At 37.3% G+C, this 22,311-nt stretch overlaps 2 protein-coding genes across 2 annotated transcripts; one reads left to right on the top strand and one right to left on the bottom strand.

Annotated features, from left to right (window-relative positions):
- The first annotated feature begins 213 nt into the window (after nucleotides 1–213).
- LOC129725082 (perlucin-like) lies at nucleotides 214–872 on the top strand. The gene is made up of 2 exons (XM_055680496.1): nucleotides 214–345; nucleotides 408–872. Exons 1-2 carry the CDS (start codon nucleotides 241–243, stop codon nucleotides 789–791), a joined length of 489 nt encoding a protein of 162 aa, XP_055536471.1. The 5' UTR covers nucleotides 214–240; the 3' UTR covers nucleotides 792–872.
- Nucleotides 873–17,553: 16,681 nt separating this feature from the next.
- LOC129719695 (lipase 3-like) lies at nucleotides 17,554–18,647 on the bottom strand. The gene is made up of 2 exons (XM_055671090.1): nucleotides 18,159–18,647; nucleotides 17,554–18,099 (listed from the first exon to the last, which is right to left on the bottom strand). Exons 1-2 carry the CDS (start codon nucleotides 18,645–18,647, stop codon nucleotides 17,554–17,556), a joined length of 1,035 nt encoding a protein of 344 aa, XP_055527065.1.
- Between the last annotated feature and the right edge of the window lie 3,664 nt (nucleotides 18,648–22,311).

Raw genomic sequence — 22,311 nt, 5'->3', positions numbered from 1 at the left:
ATAGCGTTCATTGGGAAAGGATGGGGTCTAATTTTTTAGCGTTACGTATTTATCGGATACCACTAAAGTGTAAGTAGAAGCAAACAAACAGAAATTTGAAGAAAGAAATAAAAAAGACTTCAGCAGTACATATTTACTCTGATAAGATATGATATTTTTCATGTGTTGATTTTTGCTGCAGAAATTCTGTATAATGCAAAGACTCGGGTTCATTTCCCGACGCACAGTCACCCGGACAGGATGCGAAAGTTGGTACTCTTACTAGTGTTTTTCGCTTCGTTGTACGCTTTCGCACAACGTGTGAAATGCGTATCTGATTCGAAGTATTTCATCCCAAATTTTACGGTAATTAATTCTGCGGTGCCAAAGGCAATCTCGTCTGATCCAATCTTCCTGTTCTTTTACAGGCAAACTGGTTTAAAGCAGTGGAATATTGCAACTACCTTGGAATGCGGCTGGTTGTAATTTCGTCTGCGGAGGAACAAGGCAAGGTAACGCAGATGATTATGGACACGGATAAATTCAGCAATGACACTACGGAAATCTGGATCGGGGGAAGTGATTTAGCCGAGGAAGGTAATTTCTACTGGCATTCCACGGGAGTAAGAGTACGCTATACGAACTGGAAGAAAAATCAACCCGACAACGCTCAGAACATGGAACACTGCTTGGAGATCCGATATATTCCCGTTCATGGCTGGAATTGGCACTGGAACGACCGGGTGTGTAAGGAGCAACGGTATTTTGTTTGTGAAAACTTGGAACCCGGAAAGGAGATTGTTATGTTCTAGGGCAATGATTACGGTTCCTAATATTTTCTTTTACTTCATCTGATATCTCTTAATAAAATTCGATTATTTACCTACAAAGAAGCACTTCCGGCGTTATGTTATTTGAATACCGTTTGAACAATCAGTTCGAATGCGGGAACCACTTCCAAAACCTATTAGTAATCAAATCCGTTCTTGTATTCCGTATTGTGTTGGTTCCACGGTTGCGCTTGGTGAAATTCAACTCGGCTTACGAGTTGCATCTAAATTATCCGTAGTTTAAGCCGAGCTGGCCGATGCCGTACGAAATCCAAAGACGTCCAAAGCAGAAAAAGATACAATACAATCGGAGTTCGCTCGAAGATTGAAGTAGCCGTCGAGGCGAGCCCAGATTGAATAATTCGACATGCTTTTCGGTATTCTATGTTCAATTTTGCCTGAACCGCATCGCGGGGCTGCTATCTGGGAGCATTGTTTTTCAGCTCACCGGCGGAACAGTTCCGTGAAATGGAGCATCAGCGATAATCATCATTTGTAAGGTTGTAGGATCTCCGTCCGAACGGTGAACCTTTGGCGGCTTCTCGAGACTCTGACAAAGTGCCCGCCAAGCCAGCAGGCGGTAAATTTCTAATCACAAAGTGATGCAGTTTTTTTTAATCACTCGCCGGTGCGTTAGGCGTCGCTAACATTTACTGCATCAGTCAGGGTTGTTTATTATGAGTTTGCTCGCGTAAATTTTGCGAATATAAATTATGATTACATCGACTCATTATCAAATTAACATATGTATTGTTGTTGGTGAAGCAATTACATTATCCACCAACGAATGGCAAAGGTGAATTTTTATGGGACAGATGGTGTGATCGGTTATTAGCATCTTTCGGGATGACTAAGTCTGCAAAGTTTTATTTCAAGTGGCTGTCAGCATTCCTAGCATTGGTTGAATCGCCCTGTTCATGTACATTCCTTCGTGCCTTTATAGTCATTCGTAAAGCTGCATTCCAGAGACAGTAGCAGTTGGCCAGAAGAACTGCATCAAACCGTAGGAATGCCGGCAATGTGTGACTGTAGTGCAGTGGCCCATAACATACCACCACAACAGGCTCGATGATAATCCTTTGATGGAGTCCAAGTGACAAGTGTTCACTTTTTTGCACATGGTTTGGATTCCTTCTTTTGATTACTGCTGGGAGTTGATTTTATCTTATACCATGTAGTTGCATTGATTTATTGCATACGAAATATGCATGCAGCAATGTGTGAGCAGTTTCTGTCATCGAGCTATGGTCAGTTGGATTTATAAAGAATGTTTATTAGTAGTAGCTATTTAAAAAAAATCACTTCAATTCTGAAAGTTTATTGAATGCCTGCTGAATGATTTTTGCAGCATCCAAAGGTAGAGTAAGTTGTTTAAAAGACTAATATCACAGACTAATATATGAAGTGTGCACACCTCATGTACCCGATCTTCTCAAATTTTTTCTCAAGTTTTGTGAGATGGATGATTTAAGGTTATTATTCGAAAATCCCAATTTTGGGGCCGATCGGTTTGCCCCTCGCCTCGCCCTGTGAGACCCACCCTTTTTTTTAAGGGCAATTTTTCGTCAAAAAGTCTTGTTTTCCTTCAATTATAGCTTCAAAAGCATGATGTTTAGAAATAAATTGATACATGAATTTTGAAAAAAAAAGTAGGAGGTTGTATCCAAGACACGACCGTATAACCGACGTAGAACTACGCACAGTATTAAGGGAGGACTCTACTCTGAAAAGTTGAAAAATAATGAATTTTCGTGATAATTGGAAAATTGGATGTTACGTTTTTCTCAGCATCTACCAAACCGATTTGGCTAAAATTTTACAAGCAGCTGTAAAAAATTTAAGCCAAATCGACGCAGTAGATGCTGAGAAAAACGTACCACCAGTTGAAAAACATGGTTTCGAGAGAAACGATGCGTAATACTCACTATATTTGTATCCAACACACGCAAATTATATCTCCAAATATACCTTAATCGATAGGCAAAATACTCAAACACATCACTCTACTCTAAATATCCGAAAAAAAATACGGATTTTCCTATTTTTCAAACTTCCAGAGTAGGGTTCCCCATCAACAAATGTATGGTTTGGAATGTTTCATTGACGAGTCTTAAAATCTACTATTGCTTGCTCAAATCGAGAAACTTTTCATTGAATAAACTCTGGAAGTCTACTGTACGAGAATAATACAATATTTTGCAAGTTTTGTGCCGTGCTGGAGTACAAAATATATGGCTGTGTGATCTGGAACTCACATGGTTAAGAAAATTTCACATCTATCGACCCATTTCAACTGAGCAATATCCCCGTACTTTTTCACCTGCTAAGTGAGCGTTTTAACTTGAACAGCCATAAGGTTAGAAAAGGTTTTCTTACTGCTGTATCAAATGTTGCTAGCTTAATATGAATGAGAATAATAACAGCGAATAAAAATAATAGACATGCAGTGACGCTTTAAATTCGATTTTTTTTTTGCAATTGCAGTGCTATAGGTTTTCAATTCGCTTTTAAAAAAATACGATGTCAATGAACGAACTGAAAGAAATTGAAATCTGGCGCTCGAGATCTTTCGAAAATACGATCAATCTTCGATCATTTGTTTTTTTTTTTTGCTATAAGAAAGGCACAGTTTACTGTTCAAAATCAATAAAGGCACTCTGACAACACGCACTGTGAAAGCTGTTTCCATATTCAGTAAATTAGACGGTCGCGACAGAATTTGATTGTAAGGATCCAGCACAGATTACTTGCTTGTGTTTTAAAAAAAATTATTAACCTTCAATTACTAGTTCAAAAGGTGTTTTGCTATTCAAAATCGGATATGCTGATGGCAACTTTTGTGCTGCCCCAACAGTGGGGGAATAACGGCACTCTGACGACACACGCTGCTCCTGAGACATGTGAACAACCACCGGGCAAGTGATTTGTTTAATCCGTAAGCAGCTACAGGCGCAACCCGCTGCTACTGTTGGTATCCGCTCCTGCTACTGTCAACGTTGTGGACTGGACGTCCGTCCAGTTCACCTACCAACTAAAAAATATAACTGATTTTACCAGGGACACTCTTTTATAGCCGAAGGTTGCTACGAAATAGGTCACGCCTCATTTCTAAGTTTTACCATTGTCTCATGTTCTTCAGACGAATAATTCCCAATTCGCATAGTTTTGTATCCAGCGAAAAAACACCGATGGTGCTCTCACACATGCAACGATATTAACCCGCATCGTATTGCGGCTTGTAACATCAAGCGATTTCGTTTGCTCGCTGTTGCGTGTTGCATCATGTTGCAACTGAGCAGCTGGGAGACGACGAAATTCTGTTCATGCTGATTGATTGAATCGACTTCATATCAGTCGCATAGTCGAATTAACTGCCTTTGAAAATGCGTTCTAACAGTGCAGTTTGTTGCTCAAAATCGGTTATGCTGATCGCAGCCTCTGTGTTACCCCAATAGTGGGGTATTAACTGAATAAAGTAAAAATTAGACAACTACAACAGTATTTGGTTGCAAGGATCCCGCAAAGAATGTTTGCTTGTGTTGATGCCAGAAAATTATCAACCCTCAATTATTTGTTTATTTGCCTTGAAAAAGGCATTTTACTGATCAAGATCGGATATTGACACTGAAAACACGAACTGTAAAAGTTGTTTCAAAATCAGTAAATTAGACGGCCGCGACAGATTTGATTTGCTAGAATCCAGCACAGAACGCTTGCTTACGTTGTCAAAAATTTTTAACTTTCAATGATTTGTTAATTTGCCTTGAAAAAGGCATTTTGCTGTTCAAAATTAGATTTGCTGATGGCAATCTTTATGCTGCCCCAACAGCGGGGGAATAATGGCAGTCTGGCGACACACGCTGAGAAGAACCGCGCTGCTCCTGAGACATGGTGACCAATCCGCTGTTACTGCTAAGTGCTGATATCTGTTGCTGCCAACGTTGTGGATAGTCCAGCCAGCTCTCCTTTCGGCTAATGAATGTAGTTGATTTTACCAGAAACTCTTTTATAGCCGAAAGTTGCTATGAAATAGGCCACGCCTTTCTGTTCAGTTTTCCCATTCTGTAATTTTCTTTAGACGAATTATTCCACAATTCGTATTTGATTTTTGTATCCAGCGAATAAACACCTATTAGTCATGGTGCTCTCATGCACGCAACAATTTTAACCCGTATCGTATTACGGCTTGTAATCAAGCAAGCGATTTCGTTTGCTCCCTGTTGCGTGTTGCATCATGTTGCAACTGAGCAGCTGGGAGACGACGAAATTCTGTTCATGCAGATTGATTGAATCGATTTCAATTTATTCCTGTAAAGTCGTATTAATCACCTTTGTTGAGGCGTTCTAACAGGACAGGGCAGTTTGTTGCTCAAAATCGGTTATGCTGATCGCAGCCTTTGTGCTGCCCCAACAGTAAATAAATAAAGCAAATTTTTTGACCGCGACAGAATTTGATTGCTAGGATCCAGCACAGAATGATTGTGTTATTGCCAAAAATTATCAACCTTCAATTACTTGATTATTTGCCTTGAGAAAGGCATTTTGCTGTTCAAAACCTGTAAAAGCTATTTTCGCATTCAGTAAATAAGACGGCCGCGACAGATTGTGTTTTCTTGGATTCAGCACGGAATGTGCTGTTACCAAAATAAAGCAAAACTTTATTGCGGGCAGAAGGCCGAAGCCCTTAACTGGCAAATCGAGACGTTTGGTGCTACCTCGTTGCTGCTGTGTACTGTGCTACTGCTACTTCCGCAATTCGCTAACTAGTTATACTATTCTGTCGACCTTTTTAGGGAAAGGCAGCGAGCGACCAATCGACGTAATTTTCGTTTCAACAAGGCTTGACAATTATCAATAGTACAATAGGTCGCATAATCAATCAACAATTTCAGTGCGTCTTGAACTGTCCTACAGATCAGACGTTTTTTTGGTTGCTTGTGGACTGGTCTTTGACTGCCTATAGCTTCAAAGTTTGAGTTTTGTCAGTGTGTCTTTTGAAGACTACCTGAAAATTATTTCCCATCAGTCTTTCTCAAGACTACCTACTTTTGAATTTAACCTTTGTTTTAACTTTTTTCGTATCACCTGAAATGGCTGGACGGAAAAAGAAACCTCGCATCGCTGCGGGGAGGAAAAGAGAGGCATCTCTTTCTGACACTTCGAGTGTCTGTAGTGACAATCCTTTTGATATTTTGCCTGAGCAAGAAGCTGGTGAAATGGAAGTTATGAGTAATGAAACTATACAAAATGTCAATTCTTTAAAAAAGGAAAAAGTTCCACCTATTGTGGTAACTATTTCTTCTGAATTCAATATTTTCAAAAAGGAACTTTCAACGTTTGTTTCTGACGTTAAAGTTACCTACCAAATTGGTCGTAGAGGCGAATGCCGCTTATTAGCCGACTCTATAAAGGGTCGTAATCGTCTTATTCAGTATTTAACTGAAAAGATGTATAAATTTTTCACATATGACACGAAGAGCGCCAAGCCGTTCAAGGTCGTATTGAAAGGTCTCACCAACGATGAAACCGTTGATGACATCAAACTTACTTTAACAGAATTACTTGGCATATCCCCTACCCAAGTAATCCTAATGAAACAAAAATCACGAGGCGATAACAGTCAGAGAACTGGAATTTCCCTTGTTAATTATTTAATTCATTTTAACCGCAATGAGGTCAACAACTTAAAATTTTTTGTAAAGGCACATGCTTTGTATAATGAGCGTGTAAAGTGGGAAATTTATAGGAAGGTGAAAAGCATATCACCCAATGCCGTACTTGCTTACAGGTACTTACAGGTAGTTCGAACATTATACCACCTAGCGTTGGTAGTTCGAAAATGACCGTTAATATGGGTAAGCAAAACACGCTAGAAAATAATTGTACACCTATTACTCCAGCTAATATTGCTGCCGAAAATATTTTTTCTAATGTCAACTGCCTGGGGCCTATTACGACAGGTAAACTTTCTTTTTTGCAACAGGCAATGTTCGATCTTATGAACGCTATGTTGCAGGCAAAATCAATGTTTGAAGCCATTCAAATAGGCACAAATTTTACTATTAAAATTGTTTCTAATTTAAAATTTAGCAATGATTTTAAATAAAACAATTAAAATATTAAATTGGAATGCTCGCTCATTGAAGGCCAATGAGAATGAGCTTTTTAATTTTCTAACAGTAAAAAATGTGCATATTGCAATTATTACTGAAACATTTTTGAAACCTAACATAAAATTAAAATATGATCCCAATTACGTGGTTCATAGATGTGATAGGATTCAGGGTTCCGGCGGTGGAGTTGCAATTGTTATTCATCGCCGAATCAAACATCGTGCTCTCCCCATCTTGAGACGAAAGTTATTGAAACTTTGGGAACTGAAGTTCAAACTGAACTTGGGATTTTATTTATTGCCGCAGCATATTTACCATTCCAATGCACACGCGAGCATGAAAATTATTTTAAAGGTGATTTACAAAAACTCACCAGGAATCGTTCGAAATTTTTTATAATCGGCGATTTTAACGCTAAACATCGTTCATGGAATAATTCTCAAAGTAATTCCAATGGCAAAATTTTATTCAATGATTGTTCTTCAGGATACTATTCTATTTTGTCTCCGAATAGTCCTACATGCTTTTCTTCTGTAAGAAACCCTTCAACAATTGATTTGGTGCTTACAGATCAAAGTCATGTATGTAGTGATTTGATCACACATGCTGACTTTGATTCTGACCATCTTCCAATAACTTTTTCTTTATCACATGAATCAGTTTTAAACCCTATGAGCTCTGTTTTTAATTATAACAAGGCTAATTGGGAAAGATACAAAACTCATATTGAGAGAAATTTCAATAATGAGCTTGATTTACAAAACGAAGTGAATATTGATTCCGCTTTGGAAGCATTAAAATGTGCAATTGTTGATGCCAGGAATGATTCTGTTCCAAAGGCTCAAGTGAATTTTGATTCACCAATAATTGACGAAAATCTTCAACTTCTAATTCGTTTGAAAAATGTCCGCAGACGTCAATATCAACGTTCTCGTGAACCTGTTTTTAAAACTATTTGTTAAGATTTACAGAAAGAGATTAAACATAGATTTACTCTTCTGAGAAATCAAAATTTTGAGACTAAAGTTGAAAAATTGAAACCATATTCAAAACCCTTTTGGAAGCTGTCGAAGATTCTTAAGAAACCTTCAAAGCCTATTCCAGTTTTAAAAGATGGTGAACGTTTTCTTGTATCCAATGAACAAAAGGCTCAAAGACTTACTCAGCAGTTCGAGAGTGTTCATAACTCAAATTCGAATTTTGTGAGTCCAATTGAAAATGAAGTCACGCGTCAATTTGATTTAATTTCTTCCCAGAATTTTCTACCTGCAGAAATAATTGAAACTAACTTGAATGAGATTAATTCAATTATTAAAAATTTCAAAAATATGAAAGCACCTGGTGACGATGGAATCTTTAATATAATAATCAAACATCTCCCTGAGAGCACAATGGAATTTTTAGTGAAAATTTTCAATTGCAGCTTCAAAATTGCATATTTTCCCAAATTATGGAAAAATGCAAAAAATACTCCAATTTTAAAACTGGATAAGAACCCAGCTGAAATTTCAAGTTATCGACCAATCAGTTTGCTTTCTTCAATAAGTAAACTGTTTGAGAGAATTATTCTTAACAGAATGATGTCACACATAAACGAAAATTCAATTTTTGCAAATGAACAGTTTGGATTTCGCCATGGGCATTCCACTACTCATCAATTGCTCAGAGTTACTAATATGATACGAGCTAACAAATCTGAAGGTTATTCCACTGGAGCTGCTCTTTTAGACATAGAAAAAGCATTCGACAGTGTTTGGCATGAAGGTTTGATTGCGAAATTGCAAACTTTTAATTTTCCAATTTTCCTAATCAAAATTTTAAAAAATTATCTTACTGATCGAACTCTGCAGGTTGTCTATCAGACTTCAAAATCTGATAGATTTCCTGTCAGAGCAGGTGTACCTCAAGGTTCAGTCTTGGGTCCAGTCCTGTACAACATATTCACTTCAGATCTTCCTGATTTGCCTCCGGGATGCACAAAGTCATTGTTCTGCGATGACAAATATTCACATGACGGAGACCCGTCCCGTCTGGACGAGGGAAAATTTTTTCTAAGCCTAAAAAGTCACACCTTCTATTCCCGTTCATTTTCGCATCCTCGCAAAACTGCATACATTGCCCGCTTTACTAAACTTAAAATGTAAGTCATATGACAAAAATGAAATTAGTTCGTAAAGTAAAGGTAAATGTTTTCCTACTTTCGGAAGGGAGGGGCGCCATACAAATGAAACACAAATTTCTGCACATCTCGAGAACTAACCGAGTAAATGGAACCAAATTTAGCATGTGAATGTTTTTAGAGGTAACAAATATGTCCATAATGTTTCGACACCCCTCCGGATCTAGAATGATACACAGCAGCTGACATCGACCACAGACCCCATTTTGGATTCTAGGTTGGCGACTTCCGGTTCCTGGGAAACAGCCGAAAATTATCGAATAACACCCAATATGGGTGTTTCTTCAACCAGAATGACGCTCAGAGGCCAGAAGCTATCTTAAATACCATTTTGAAATCCGAAATGGCGACTTCCGGTATGTGAAAAACAGCCTAAAATAACCAAATACCATCCAATATGAGTATCTCTGGAACCAGAATGATGCAATGAGCTAACATTTGACCTCAGGCACCATTTTGAATTGCTAAATGGCAGCTTCTATGAAACAGTCGGAAATGACCGAATAATACTCAATATGGATATTTTCGTAATCGAGATGATGCATAGAAACCAAACATTGACCCTGGACACCATTTTGAATTTAAAGACGACCACTTTTAGTTTTTGGAAAACAACCAAAATAACTAAAAACCTCCCAATACGGGTATTTTACCACCCAATATGAATATATTCAGAATTAAGGCGATGTACAGGAGCCAAAAGTCGAGGATGTTGTTATTTCGATAAAACGAATCATTTCAAACGATTTGTTATTTGACTTTGATCATATCCTATGGTCGATCCGTCGTGCATTTGCAGACTTTGAGCACATCGCAAGGAATCAATGAATTTGGAACGTTCAAATAGTACGATACTACATTTAAATTATGTTGAGGCCACATATATCAATCAAAGCACGTATAGTTTCAAATAGTCTCTGAATTTCTTTTCTTTCCATAATGTTTGAGCCACATAGGTATCAAATTGTTATGAAGTTTGTTATTTGTACGTTTGAGAGATGACTCGTTCGTATGACACTAGTTATGTGGAAATAAGTCCTGTAATCTTTGAGATAATAAGCTTTCGTTGTTTAATTAACAATTTCATACATAACGGTTGCTTAAGTTCGATTATAATCAAATGAAATGGGAACGTATAGGGCAGCCAAACTTTGAAACCACGTGTACAATCATAATTCATCAGTGAACCCTTAACTAGCCCGTTCATCTATATCAATATTGTTCAAATCTGTTGTGTAGTTTCTGAGATAATTAAGTTTCGTGATTTTCACATTTCGGTACATTACAGACGAAGTTACAGTTCGATTACAGTAAAATTCAATAGGGGGTTATGAGGCAGCTAGACTTATTAATTGACACTAATTTTATGGAAATCGGTTTAGCCATCTGTGAGAAAAGTGAGTGAGTCCAAGTAGTCTTCGGAATATGTTCCTTTTCATAGCTGGATTTCACATTTTTAAACATAACAGGAAAAATAATAATCCGATTGTAAAACAAATGAATAGGGTTTTATGGGGCAACTAGACCTTTCATTTGACACTGATTTTTTGAAAATCGGTTCAGCCATCTCTGAGAAACATGAGTGAGATTAAACAGTCTTCAGAACACGTTTCTTTTCATAACTTTTGAACTACAAGTTCAATTTTTATAAAATTCAAAAGTTAAGAGTATTTCAGCTAGCGCGTTCATTTGAAATCAATTTTGTTCAAATCGGTTGTGTACTTTTCGGGATAATATTGTTTCATGGTTTTTACATTTTGATACATTACCTCTAAACTAAAAATCTGATTACAATAAAATTCAATAGGGTCTTATTGGACAACAAGACCTTTCATTTGCAATTAATTTCATGAAAATCGGTCCAACCATCTCTAAAAAATGTGAGTGAGTATAAAAATCTGCACATACACACACATACAGAAAATGCTCAGCTGTGAACTTCAAAAATAAGAATTCAAATTCTGTAACTCGAGTTTTTCTCATAATACCTCTACGCCAGCGGTTCAAGGGAGCTGGTAGCCACAAGGTTACAGAGTCCGCCTTGATAAGCAGATGGTCGTGAGTTCGAATCTTGTTAGAAGCAGGCCATTTTTGATTATCAAAGGACTTAAGCATGGGACATTTCTCAGGCTCCTTATCACTACCATCACCACCCCCTCACTTGGTACGAATCACCTAGAAATAGAGAACATTTATATGCTTCTGAAATAACTTTGCTCTTGCATCGATAGAACCGCGATACACACATACTCCTCACTCCGTTCTCGATCTTCTTCTTCTACTATATAAAAATGAAATTCCGTAACGCTTGGTCTTATTGATATTATTCCCTCAGTCTCTGAGGTGTACAGTAATCATCATAATTTTGAATCGTTCTAAACCAAAAATAATAAGCGGTGACATGTAGGTTTTTTAACATGAATATGTTCGCTGATTTTCAGGATAGGCATTTGAGAAAAATAATAGGTATCTAATTACTAAAACTTGAGATATTATTCACAAAACTACGTAAAACATGCAAAATTTTGACTTTCTGTGCTAAATTTGCCTCTAAATCAAAATTCAAAGCGATGACATATGATTGTTTTTTCACTAAAAAGACATTTGAGGACTAAAAGACATTTGAGGAAAAATAATAAGTATCTGATCACTAAAACTTGAAATATTATTCACAAAACTACGTAAAACATGCAGAATTATGACTTTTTATACTTAATTCGTCTCCAAATCAAAAATTCAAAGCGATGACATGTGATTCTTTTTTCATTAAAATGTTCGTTGATGTTTAAAAAAGACATTTGAGATAAAATAATAGGTATCTAATTACTAAAACTTGAGATATTTTTCACAAAACTACGTAAAACATGCAAAATTTTGACTTTCTGTGCTGAATTTGCCTCTAAACCAAAATTCAAAGCGATGACATATGGTTCTTTTTTGAATAAAATGTTTGTTAATGTTCAGAAAAGACATTCGAGGAAAAACAATTAGTATCTGATCACTAAAACTTGAGATATGATTCACAAAACTACGTAAAACATGCAGAATTATGACTTTTTATACTTAATTCGTCTCCAAATCAAAAATTCAAAGCGATGACATGTGATTCTTTTTTCATTAGAATGTTCGTTGATGTTTAAAAAAGACATTTGAGAAAAAATAACAGGTATCTGATTACTAAAACTCGAGATATCATAAAATAATAGGTATCAAATTAATAAAACTTGAGATATTATTCACAAAACTACGTGAAACATGTAAAATCATGACTTTTATGCTGAATTTGTCTCTAAATCAAAACTTGAAGCAGTGATCAGTGAATTTTACTATAATAAAATGTTCGTTGTGTTTAGGAAAGATATTTGAGGGAAAAATAATAGGTTCTGATTATTTTAAATTTAAATATTTTCCACAAAACCACATGAAAAATGCAAAACCACTTTTTACGCTCAATTTGGCTCTAAATCAGAAATCAAAGCGATGACACGTGATTTTTTTTTCAATAAAATATTCGTTGATATTTAGGAATGACAATCGAGAAGAAATAATAGTTATCTGATAACTGAAAATAGGGATATTATTCACAAAACTAAGTAAAACATGAAATATCATGAATATTTTGGCTCAATTTGACTCTAAATCCAAATTCAAAGCTATGATATATTTTTTTTGCATTAAAATGTTGGTTTATGTTCAGGAAAGACTTTTGAGTAAAAATAAAAGATTTTTGATTACTGAAAATTGAGATATTATTCACAACACTACGTTAAACAAGCAAATCATGAATATTTGAACTCAATTTGCCTCTAAATCGAAATTCAAAGCTATGATATGTAATTGTTCTTTATTAAAATGTGTGTTAATGTTCAGGAAAGACATGTGAGGAAAAATAATAGGTATCTTGTTGCTAAAAGTTGAGATATTACTTTAAAAACTACGTATGTTTGAAGATGATTTTTTGCATACAGGAAAACACATTAAAATACTCTTTTTTAAATTTATATATATCATACATATAATACATGCAAAATTTTGACTTTTTGAGCATGAGCTCAATTCGCCTGTTAATTAAATGTTTTTTCAATAAAATGTTCGTTGTTCCTTTAACATCTGCAAATATTTTCTTGCAGAAGAATTTATGTTTTAATTTGGTGCGAGTCGAGCAGGTAAAAATTACATTTCTGATGTTTTCGTAGTTTTGTGAATAGTAACACATTACGGGATTCGAAATACTTTTTTTACTTTTACCAAAACTAGATCTTGGGACATTTGGCTGAAGGAAAGGCCGCATTTCATTGGTTTAATCTTTTTTTTTAATTTCTAGGTAGTTATGTGGATTAAAACGTTAACTTTTTCTCAGACGTGTTCCTTGGACACCAACAAATATTTTCGTTATAAAAATTCACATGTTATCTCTTTAGATATGATTTAAGAGGTGAACTTAGCATGAATGGTCACGCTAAATTTTTCTTACTTTGATTTCTTTCTTCTAAAAGTTACATAAAAAAAGGTTTCACTGTGAACGATTGACGAATATCCGGTTATCACCCGAGTGTGGTATATTCGGAACTGGGATGACCCCACATAACATTTTCCAAAATAACGACTTCTGGTTTCAGGAAAATAATCTAAAGTGGTATTTGGCCAACCATTTTAATACTTCCGAAACTTCTGAACTTCATACGTCATTTTGAAATCCGAAATGGCGACTTCCAGTTTCTGTAAAACATCCCCAAATCACAAAATGCAATCCAATATGGGTATTTCCGTTCTGTGAGTTCTCAGAATGTTAAAGTACTTAAAGTGATGATGGGCGTATAAGATGTGAAATATTTTTGAAGTGAGTTGTGTTAATATTGCAATGAGTTATAAAAAATGATTCCGAATTTTGAAACTTGACCTTCTGTTTCTTCATACACAGACTTCGCAGCCGACTGTTTAGTGAACAGGACAATTGCGGGGCTAGCGCTACGATCCTACTGACACTAACAGTCTCTCCCGAGCAAGGACTCGAACCTACGTCGACTAGCTTGTTAGGCCAGCATCGTACCTCGAGACCATCTGGGAGATCTCGAGTACCTTTTTCAAAAATCTCATTTTTTTCACATTTAAGACAACAATGTTTGCTACAATCTGTCGAAGTTTTGTGATGGTATAAACAACAAAAATTTGAAAATTTAAAAAGATTTTTTTATTTGAGCCAAACTGGTTTGTTTGATTTATGATATGTCTTCAGCAAAGTTGTAGATATCTTTTTTGTAGTTACAGGAAGAATATACACCGTAAGAAAGAAAAATATTACTGCTTAAGAATTATTATAAATTGAATATCCAAAAAAGTCTGCTTTTCGAAGATCTGATTTTTTTTTTTGCAAAAACTTCACATTATTGCCTTTACATTTTTTCTCATCTATCATTTTTTTGACGCGGCACAAATAATTTTCGCTACATTGATTGATATAAAATATTTCATTCGTCAGTCACATATTTGGAAATAGGCCTTTTTGAAACAGCAGTTGTTTACATGAAAAAATGATATTATAGAATGACCTCTTTATCAGAAAAGAACAACTTCGCAAAGTTTCCGGAAAATCGGAAATGATCGATCAGGATCGATTTGCGAAGTTGCGTGCATAAGCTCTAATGCGATACATCTTTATATCGGAGATAATCCTGTCACAAAGTTATTAGGAAATCATATACCTTCAATGGGCTGATATTTTGGTCAGCAACTTGGAACTGGCATTGCATTCAATCATGCAATTATATTCTGCGTAAAGCATTGGGGGTATAGGTGAAAAGCTTACTGCTTGAGATTAAATCATGATCAGTCTTAATATCTTTTTATTTGCTTACGCCTCTCGAATTACAATTTAGCAGAAGATTAGGACAGACTGAGTTCTCAGTAAACGGAGCGATAATTCTTCATGTTATTGAAATTTGACTTAAAGTTGAGTAAATTTCATCAATCTCGTATAACCTTTCAGATAAAAGATTCCGAAGGTACTTCATCAGACTAAAATGAAGCGAAATGCATTTTCGCAAACTAATATTCCATAAGGCAAATGAAGCCAATTTTCTGTTGTTTCGACCAATTACGGATTTATCCATTCGATCGCCGTTTTGTTGAGTGAAATATAGGAAGCACTTTGCGGCTTACTTTCGCGAAGGCGTAGGACAATATTGAACCGAGTAAAGTGACCTGGGCGTAGAAATAATATGATTTATTATTATTTTATCTCTCAGGGAAATGCAACAAAATGCGCTTCGACAGCCAAGAATCAGCGAATTGAGTCTATCAGTGAGAGATTGGGTTATTGTAGTGCCATTATTTTAAACTCTGTTTCGAAATGATTATTTCAGACTTACTGCATGAGTACCAGTTTGTTACTTTGTAATTTTAAACCAGCATTAGGGGTAATATTGTTGAAACAGAGATCTTATCTTCCCGCATGCTCGAGCTAGTCTGTTCTGTTAGATGGGCAGAATTATTGGATAATATTTGTCTCTGAATGTTTATCAATACTGGATGCTTTTTTAGTATTTTTTTCTGAAGGATTACAATATGTGTATTGATAGTTTATACTTTTTTTTCTGCTAGCCTGATTTATATTGAAATAAAAATGTAAGATAGGTTCTTTTTCTAGGCACATTCTGGAGTTCTAAACTGGCAACTTTCTGTTTACATGTAATTGTGTCATCCTGCAGTCGAATTTCGAGCATCAACCAGAATTATCCCCTGTTTATCCATCAGCGATTCCTAGCGGTGCCGATGAACTGTCGGACTTCCTGCTGTCGCAAATTGCTTGACAATGTGTTGGATTGCGGAATCTTGCTGTGTCGCCGCTTCTTTCGTCGTGCGCGGGAATCCACATGAAACGCAGCATGGGGGCTTCTAATCATGTGCGAGTTCTCCTGGGGTGCGGTCAATGAGCTTTTATTTAAATTTGTATTTCAATGACCAGAAGAAAAAAAAATTGCAGTTGAGCCGGGAGTCGTTTACCGGGAGGCGGCTCGGCAGATACAATACCAAGCACGCGCGAATAAATACAGGGCAAAAAGTTGCCTCTATCTGCCACTATATCGCCACTAATTAAGACTATACTATACTATAAATCGTGTCGCGCCACCCTCCATATCCGCCGTGATGAGAGCCTAAATACAACGCGACTGCTTACAAACCTTTCGGATTCGTAAGTTATTTCCTGCTTCGGTCATACTCAACTCACTGTTTCAACACATTTGAGCTTCGATTAAACTGGCTTCGGTTAGGCTGCGAGGGAATTCTGTGGCATTTCGCGATACTGAAGAAAAATGATGGTATTCGCGATAATGTTTTATAGCGTGATGAGCTCTCTCAAGTGAAAAAAGTCCAACTTTAGATAGTGGCACCGGCTAAGGCAACCGACCAGCAGTGCGTAAGAGTGTCGAGAGGGTATTAAAGGCAATTTCCATGTCCAGCAACGGATGTTCTTTCATCTGTTAAACAATTAACACTTTTTCTAGGTATTTTAACGTGTTATTGTTGTGCGCCGGACGACGATCGTTGCTTCGCGCGCCGCTTTCGTCGCTACCACCGTCAGTCATTGTCCTGGTCTTGGTTGCTTGTTTTCGAGTGTTTCACCCACTTCTTCGGTGGACCACGGGTGCATGCCGGGTTTCATTTCTTTATAATTTGAATTTTTTTAATTTAAATTCTATTTTATTACGCAAACACCGTTTGTTGGTTTATGTTTCTTAGAAATAAAAAAAAAACTAAATAACAATGCTGCCCATGACAGTAATGGAATCTATTTTACGATCCGGGTTATGCGAACTGCAACAGGGGTAATGCTTACCGTAATTAAAACTCCGGCGGTAAGCCTACGGCACAAGATGCGAATCACTCGAACGGCGCGAGCAATGTTGTGACTCTCTCGTTAAATAGTTCATTCGTAGTGCAGGAAATTCATGGGATGGGCCTTTCGGGCAGGTGATTCGAAAAACGGTTGATAATTAAGAGTGGACGTTACCGTGGTAATGTGCTCTCGTTTCAAACAAGTGACTAATTATTATTTTTATACGTAACAATTAAATTTCTTCATTTGCTTGCCGGATTTTTGCTTTAGACTTATAAATGTGTACTAAGGTGACAATGAAAAGTGACTTATAGAATTTCACAGAGTGACTTTACTCAAAAAAATGTCTGTTCGCAAAAGTCCACGCGCATAGTTTAAGCTCAATTGTTAAAACAATCTTAAAAGCGGTCAATGTTTGACTTTAAAATTTGAACCTGAAATTTACGATTCCGGTTTAGCTCAAATTTTGTATGGGGACTTTTTTTAAGGAGGCAAAACTTTTGAGTTTTGCCGCAGTTTATCGTGATTGGCAAGTTACAATTCCTTTTTTTTATTTTTGTGTAATTTCCTGTAGGCACATACAAAAATAGAGAATAAAATTTGAACATTTTTGAACTACAAGTAGAACGATCCACCATCTTCCTCGATGCTGTCGAGAATCCTCTTGTATATTACATCTCTAGCGTCAACGGCCAGTAAGAAATCCATGTGATTAAACGTGTCTCTAGAAACTTGGTATAGTGCAGCCAGATTCGGTAGCTCTCGGGCAAGACGTCGTACATCAGTTGGATCAGTAAGTTGGTCACTTAATCCGTAATAAATGTTGACAGGAGTGCGAACGTTAGTCAGATTATAATCCGGTGGCTGGACAGACCGATAGATTTTTGTGTTATTTTCCGGGCCATAATCAAATTGTCGAAAGTGCCCCGACATCACCTCTTGCCCGAAGTGGACGAACTGTTTGACGGATGCCCCGGCTGGGATGTGGCCAACAATCACAGATACTATCACGGGGTCCAAATTCCGATATTCACCAGCAGATAACAGGAACATAGTATTGACGCAGTACTGACCACTATTCGGACAGAACCGACTGGCCAGATGGTTAAAAAAGGGCTCCGAGGGGGCAATCTGATGAATGTTGAGCATGTTGGCTAGATTCTGCAAAACTTTTAAGCACTATTGGTCGACTGTCAAAATTTGACAATTTTATTTCTTACCGTAGCTGTTTGTAAGTGTGTTGACAGATACCTCAACAATGGATTCTTCAGATGATAAACATATGCAGCGGGTGCTAGCGCATGCAGTTTTATGATTTTTTCATTATATTCCGGCATCAGTGATGTCATCACAAAAAACGCTGTCGTACCCTGAGAATGTCCAATGTAGTGTAGTTTCTCGACGCTGCGCGTTCTAAGGATAAAATCCACCATCATCGGTACATCGTAAACACCTATTTCATGCCACGAAAAATCCCAGAACTCTTTCATATCCATTGTCATATGTTTATGCTCTCTTCCATAGCGATTTCCTCTGGCATTGCCGAGCCACACGTCGTACCCTTGATCTGAAAGCAGATACGGAAGAGCATGTTTGGGTCCGATCAAAACCCAATCACCAGAGGAACCCAGTAAACCATGCATCAGAAAAACGGGTTTCTTTTGGGGATCAAAAGGACCGCCCGACGGTGACGCTGTAAGACGATGCATCTCTACGATGAATCCACCGAATGTTTCTAGCTTATGAATTTCAGTTTTATAACCATATTTAGAAGTAATTTGAGGCTGAATTGTATTTTAAAAATATTAAACACATTATAGTCGGAAAATTGTATCAAGAAAAATGATCGATCTTACTGTTCTGAGGTTTCCATCTTCATGTTCGACGTGGAAATGCGATGAAACTGCTGTCGCCCAAATCGAGAGAGAAATGATAATTAATTGCATCATTGCTCGCTGCGCTACATTTATGAATGCTTTATAGTTCATAAGATATCTAGACAGCAAGACGTGTATGCGGGTTACTACCTTTTGTGTTCCTACCATAACGAAGTTCTAACAAGATTGGTGCCTTAATGTATGCACTTTTTCTGGGTATTGTTATGATATATTCATGGTCTTGTGTGTATTACCTTGGCCCATCAACCTTGCTCGAGACACTTGACCCAGAATAGAGTAGTGTAGTGAAACATATTTGTCATATCTACTATATATTGAGTGCACAGCAGATGGCAACATCACAGAAAGAAAGAATTTTGGAACGGCTGTGATTGTGATTGTTTATTCTGCTTTCGAATCGACTTTGGCAACTGTGCAAATTTTTAGTAAAGGATAAACATTATGAGTAGGAAGTTGGTCTCAAGTGCAATAGAGTGGAAATATTTTGTAATACTATTCATTTAAAAAAAAAACCGTCGATTGTGCAATTGGTGGAGTAGAAGATATAAAAAGAAAACAAATAAAATGAATAAAACTATTCAAACATAACAATGTGAGACGTTATGTATAATAATCACGAATAAAAACACGAGAAAAAATTCGGAATCGTTTCTCACATTTGCATCTATTGCTACAGTGACGGTGTAGTGGTAATGTAGGGAGTCGAAAGTTTTTTTAGTCTGAATTAGTAATTTGTATTTGTCTAACTGAACTCCGCTTTCTCGAGCTCTACAACAGTCTGCTACTGTACACAGACAACAGACATACAAAACACTGGTGATTGTTTCCTGGTATACATGGGTATCTTTTGTTGGTCCCACTCTGCTCCCACAAATAATGAATAGAATTCATTTTCTTCATTTAAGCTCTACTGGACCCTTAACAAAATTTCCTAAGCAACAGTCAAAATGTCGTTTACAAAATTTACGCTGCTATCTTCAGCTGCACAGGTACACCGCCGATGCAGTTTTTTTCAAAGAAGGATTCGAGTAGTTTATTTTGAACCCCAGTGTCTCGTTAGTCTCTCTACGAAACACACTAGTTTCAGCAAAATATTGATGAACTAAATAATTTGAACGTGCCGGGCTGCCAGAACAATTTATTACTTACTGATTCCACTGAGGCTCAATTACAGCGAAATCGAAATAAAATTAAAATAAACTCAAAACCCAACATTAAAGACGTTTGTGTTTTATATTTTACAACTCTTTTTTCTCCTTTGGTGAATAATATATTGCAGTGTTGCTAGAACGTAACTATAACAACTCAGCATTAAAAAAAAAAACGTCAGTCCAAAAATATTCAACATTTTCAATTTTTCATTAAATTACAGGGAATTCATCACTCATAAAACAGTCTGAATCTAGCGCTATCAATTTTTGAACACAAAAAATATAGAGAAACTGGACAAAAAGCCCCATTTTTCCCAAAACACATAATATATTGTGTATTTTTCGGTATGGTTTTGATTTTAATCAACTTATTTATTTTGTCTCAACATGTTTTCAGGATTTGTTTTTAAAATTTTACTCAGTTTTTGTTGAACAAAAGCAGCAACAACAAAATTATATAACTTACATCAACATTCATTCGTTGTTTTGCTTTCGTCTCGATTAGACGCAAATTGTTCAGCTCTGCTTAATTCGCGAAATAACAATACACGAGTTATCGTACGAGTGTTTTTTTTGTCGGTTAGTTCTTGTGCTGCGCGATAACAATAGTCTGCAGTATATCGGCAGAAACATCTTCTGCACACTGGTAGGGGCAGGCTACCCCGCCAGTGATCCGATACGCAGCTGATATACCAGCAAGAATAATTCCCCCGCACCGCTGTTACCCCGCTAGCAGCACGGACCACCATACGATCGAGCGAGTGGAAATCAACAACAAGTGGCATCTACAAGACCACGGCCACACGAAGCTGGATCGTCATTGTTTGTTCTGCGGAGACACACTTCCAGATTGATCCTACTAGCAGCCGAGAGGTCGTTACTTAGACGTTCGGTGAAGTATTCACTTTAGAATTATTATCATTTTTAATATTATTACTATCAATATTATTATTATTAATGTTATTATTGTTATTATTGTTGTTATTATTTTTATTATTTTTAGTATTAGTATTATTACTATTGTTATTATTTTAAGTATTACTGTCTTTTTTTTATTTGATCCATTGTAGTTTGAAATATTGTTTTTAAAATTTAATATCAACTATTTGATCACCCCCCCACACATTCGAATATTTATCGTTTGTGTGCGGTAGAGCGTAACGCTCCCGCAAAAAATGGACGACATGCAGGTGCAACTTTTCCTGGATGTGGAAACAAATGGGGGAGAAATTGAAATTTCCCCCAGCAGTTCTCCCTTACCTTCCCCTGTACCATCCCCGCTACCTAGCCCTGTACCAAGGGTACCGGAAGTACGGGTAAAAGCTTACCCAGATGCCGCGAAAGGTCCGTTCGTAGTTTACTTCAGGCCCATAAAGAAGCCTTTAAATATTATTCAAATCGGCAAGGACCTGGCAAAACAGTTTTCGGCCGTAACCGAGATTACGAAGGTGAGGCCTAACAAACTGCGAGTTGTCGTGAGTAGCTTGAAGCAAGCAAACGAAATTGCTAGCTACGAGCTCTTTACAAGGGAGTACCGCGTGTACATCCCTGCCAAGGACGTGGAGATCGACGCTGTGGTTACCGAAGGAAGCCTCACGGTCGATGACATTTTGCGTCACGGGGTTGGCTGTTTCAAGAACCCCCTGATTCAAATGTAAGGATACTGGATGTCAAGCAATTGCATTCAGTATCCATCGAAGAAGGGAAGAAGAAATTCCTCCCTTCGGATTCCTTCCGGGTGACATTCGCCGGATCCGCACTGCCGAGCTACATAGCTTTGGACAGGGTTCGTCTGCCTGTACGCCTGTTTGTACCGCGGGTCATGCATTGCCAAAACTGCAAGCAGTTAGGTCATACAGCCACCTACTGCTGCAACAAGGCACGCTGCAGCAAGTGCGGAGGCAATCATGCTGAGACCGCTTGCAGTGAGGATACTGAAAAGTGTCTTTACTGCGAGGGAACTCGGCATGACCTTTCGGCGTGTCCCGCGTACAAACAGCGCGAGGAAAAAATTATGCGTTCCCTTAAGGAACGATCAAAGCGCTCTTTTGCAGAAATGCTTGAGAGAGCTGAGCCACCCTCGACAGAAAACATCTTTTCCTTTTTGCCAACCGATGAGGGTACATCTGACGATCCCGTCGAAGGGTGTTCTTATGCCTTGCCAGAGGGATCTAGGAAGAGGAGAATGCTCAACTCTCCTAATCTTTCTCGCAAAGGTCGTAAGATAACCCCTAGCAGAATGACCAATGAGACAACACAAAAAGGAAGCGGTGAAGAAAAACCGAAGCAAGTACCCCCGAGTTTTAATTTCAAATCAAACCAGG

Source organism: Wyeomyia smithii, chromosome 2, assembly GCF_029784165.1.
Source record: "Wyeomyia smithii strain HCP4-BCI-WySm-NY-G18 chromosome 2, ASM2978416v1, whole genome shotgun sequence".
In the NCBI taxonomy this organism is placed as follows: domain Eukaryota; kingdom Metazoa; phylum Arthropoda; class Insecta; order Diptera; family Culicidae; genus Wyeomyia; species Wyeomyia smithii.
Note: the sequence above shows the minus strand (reverse complement) of the source record. Positions and strands in the feature narration are given on the sequence as shown.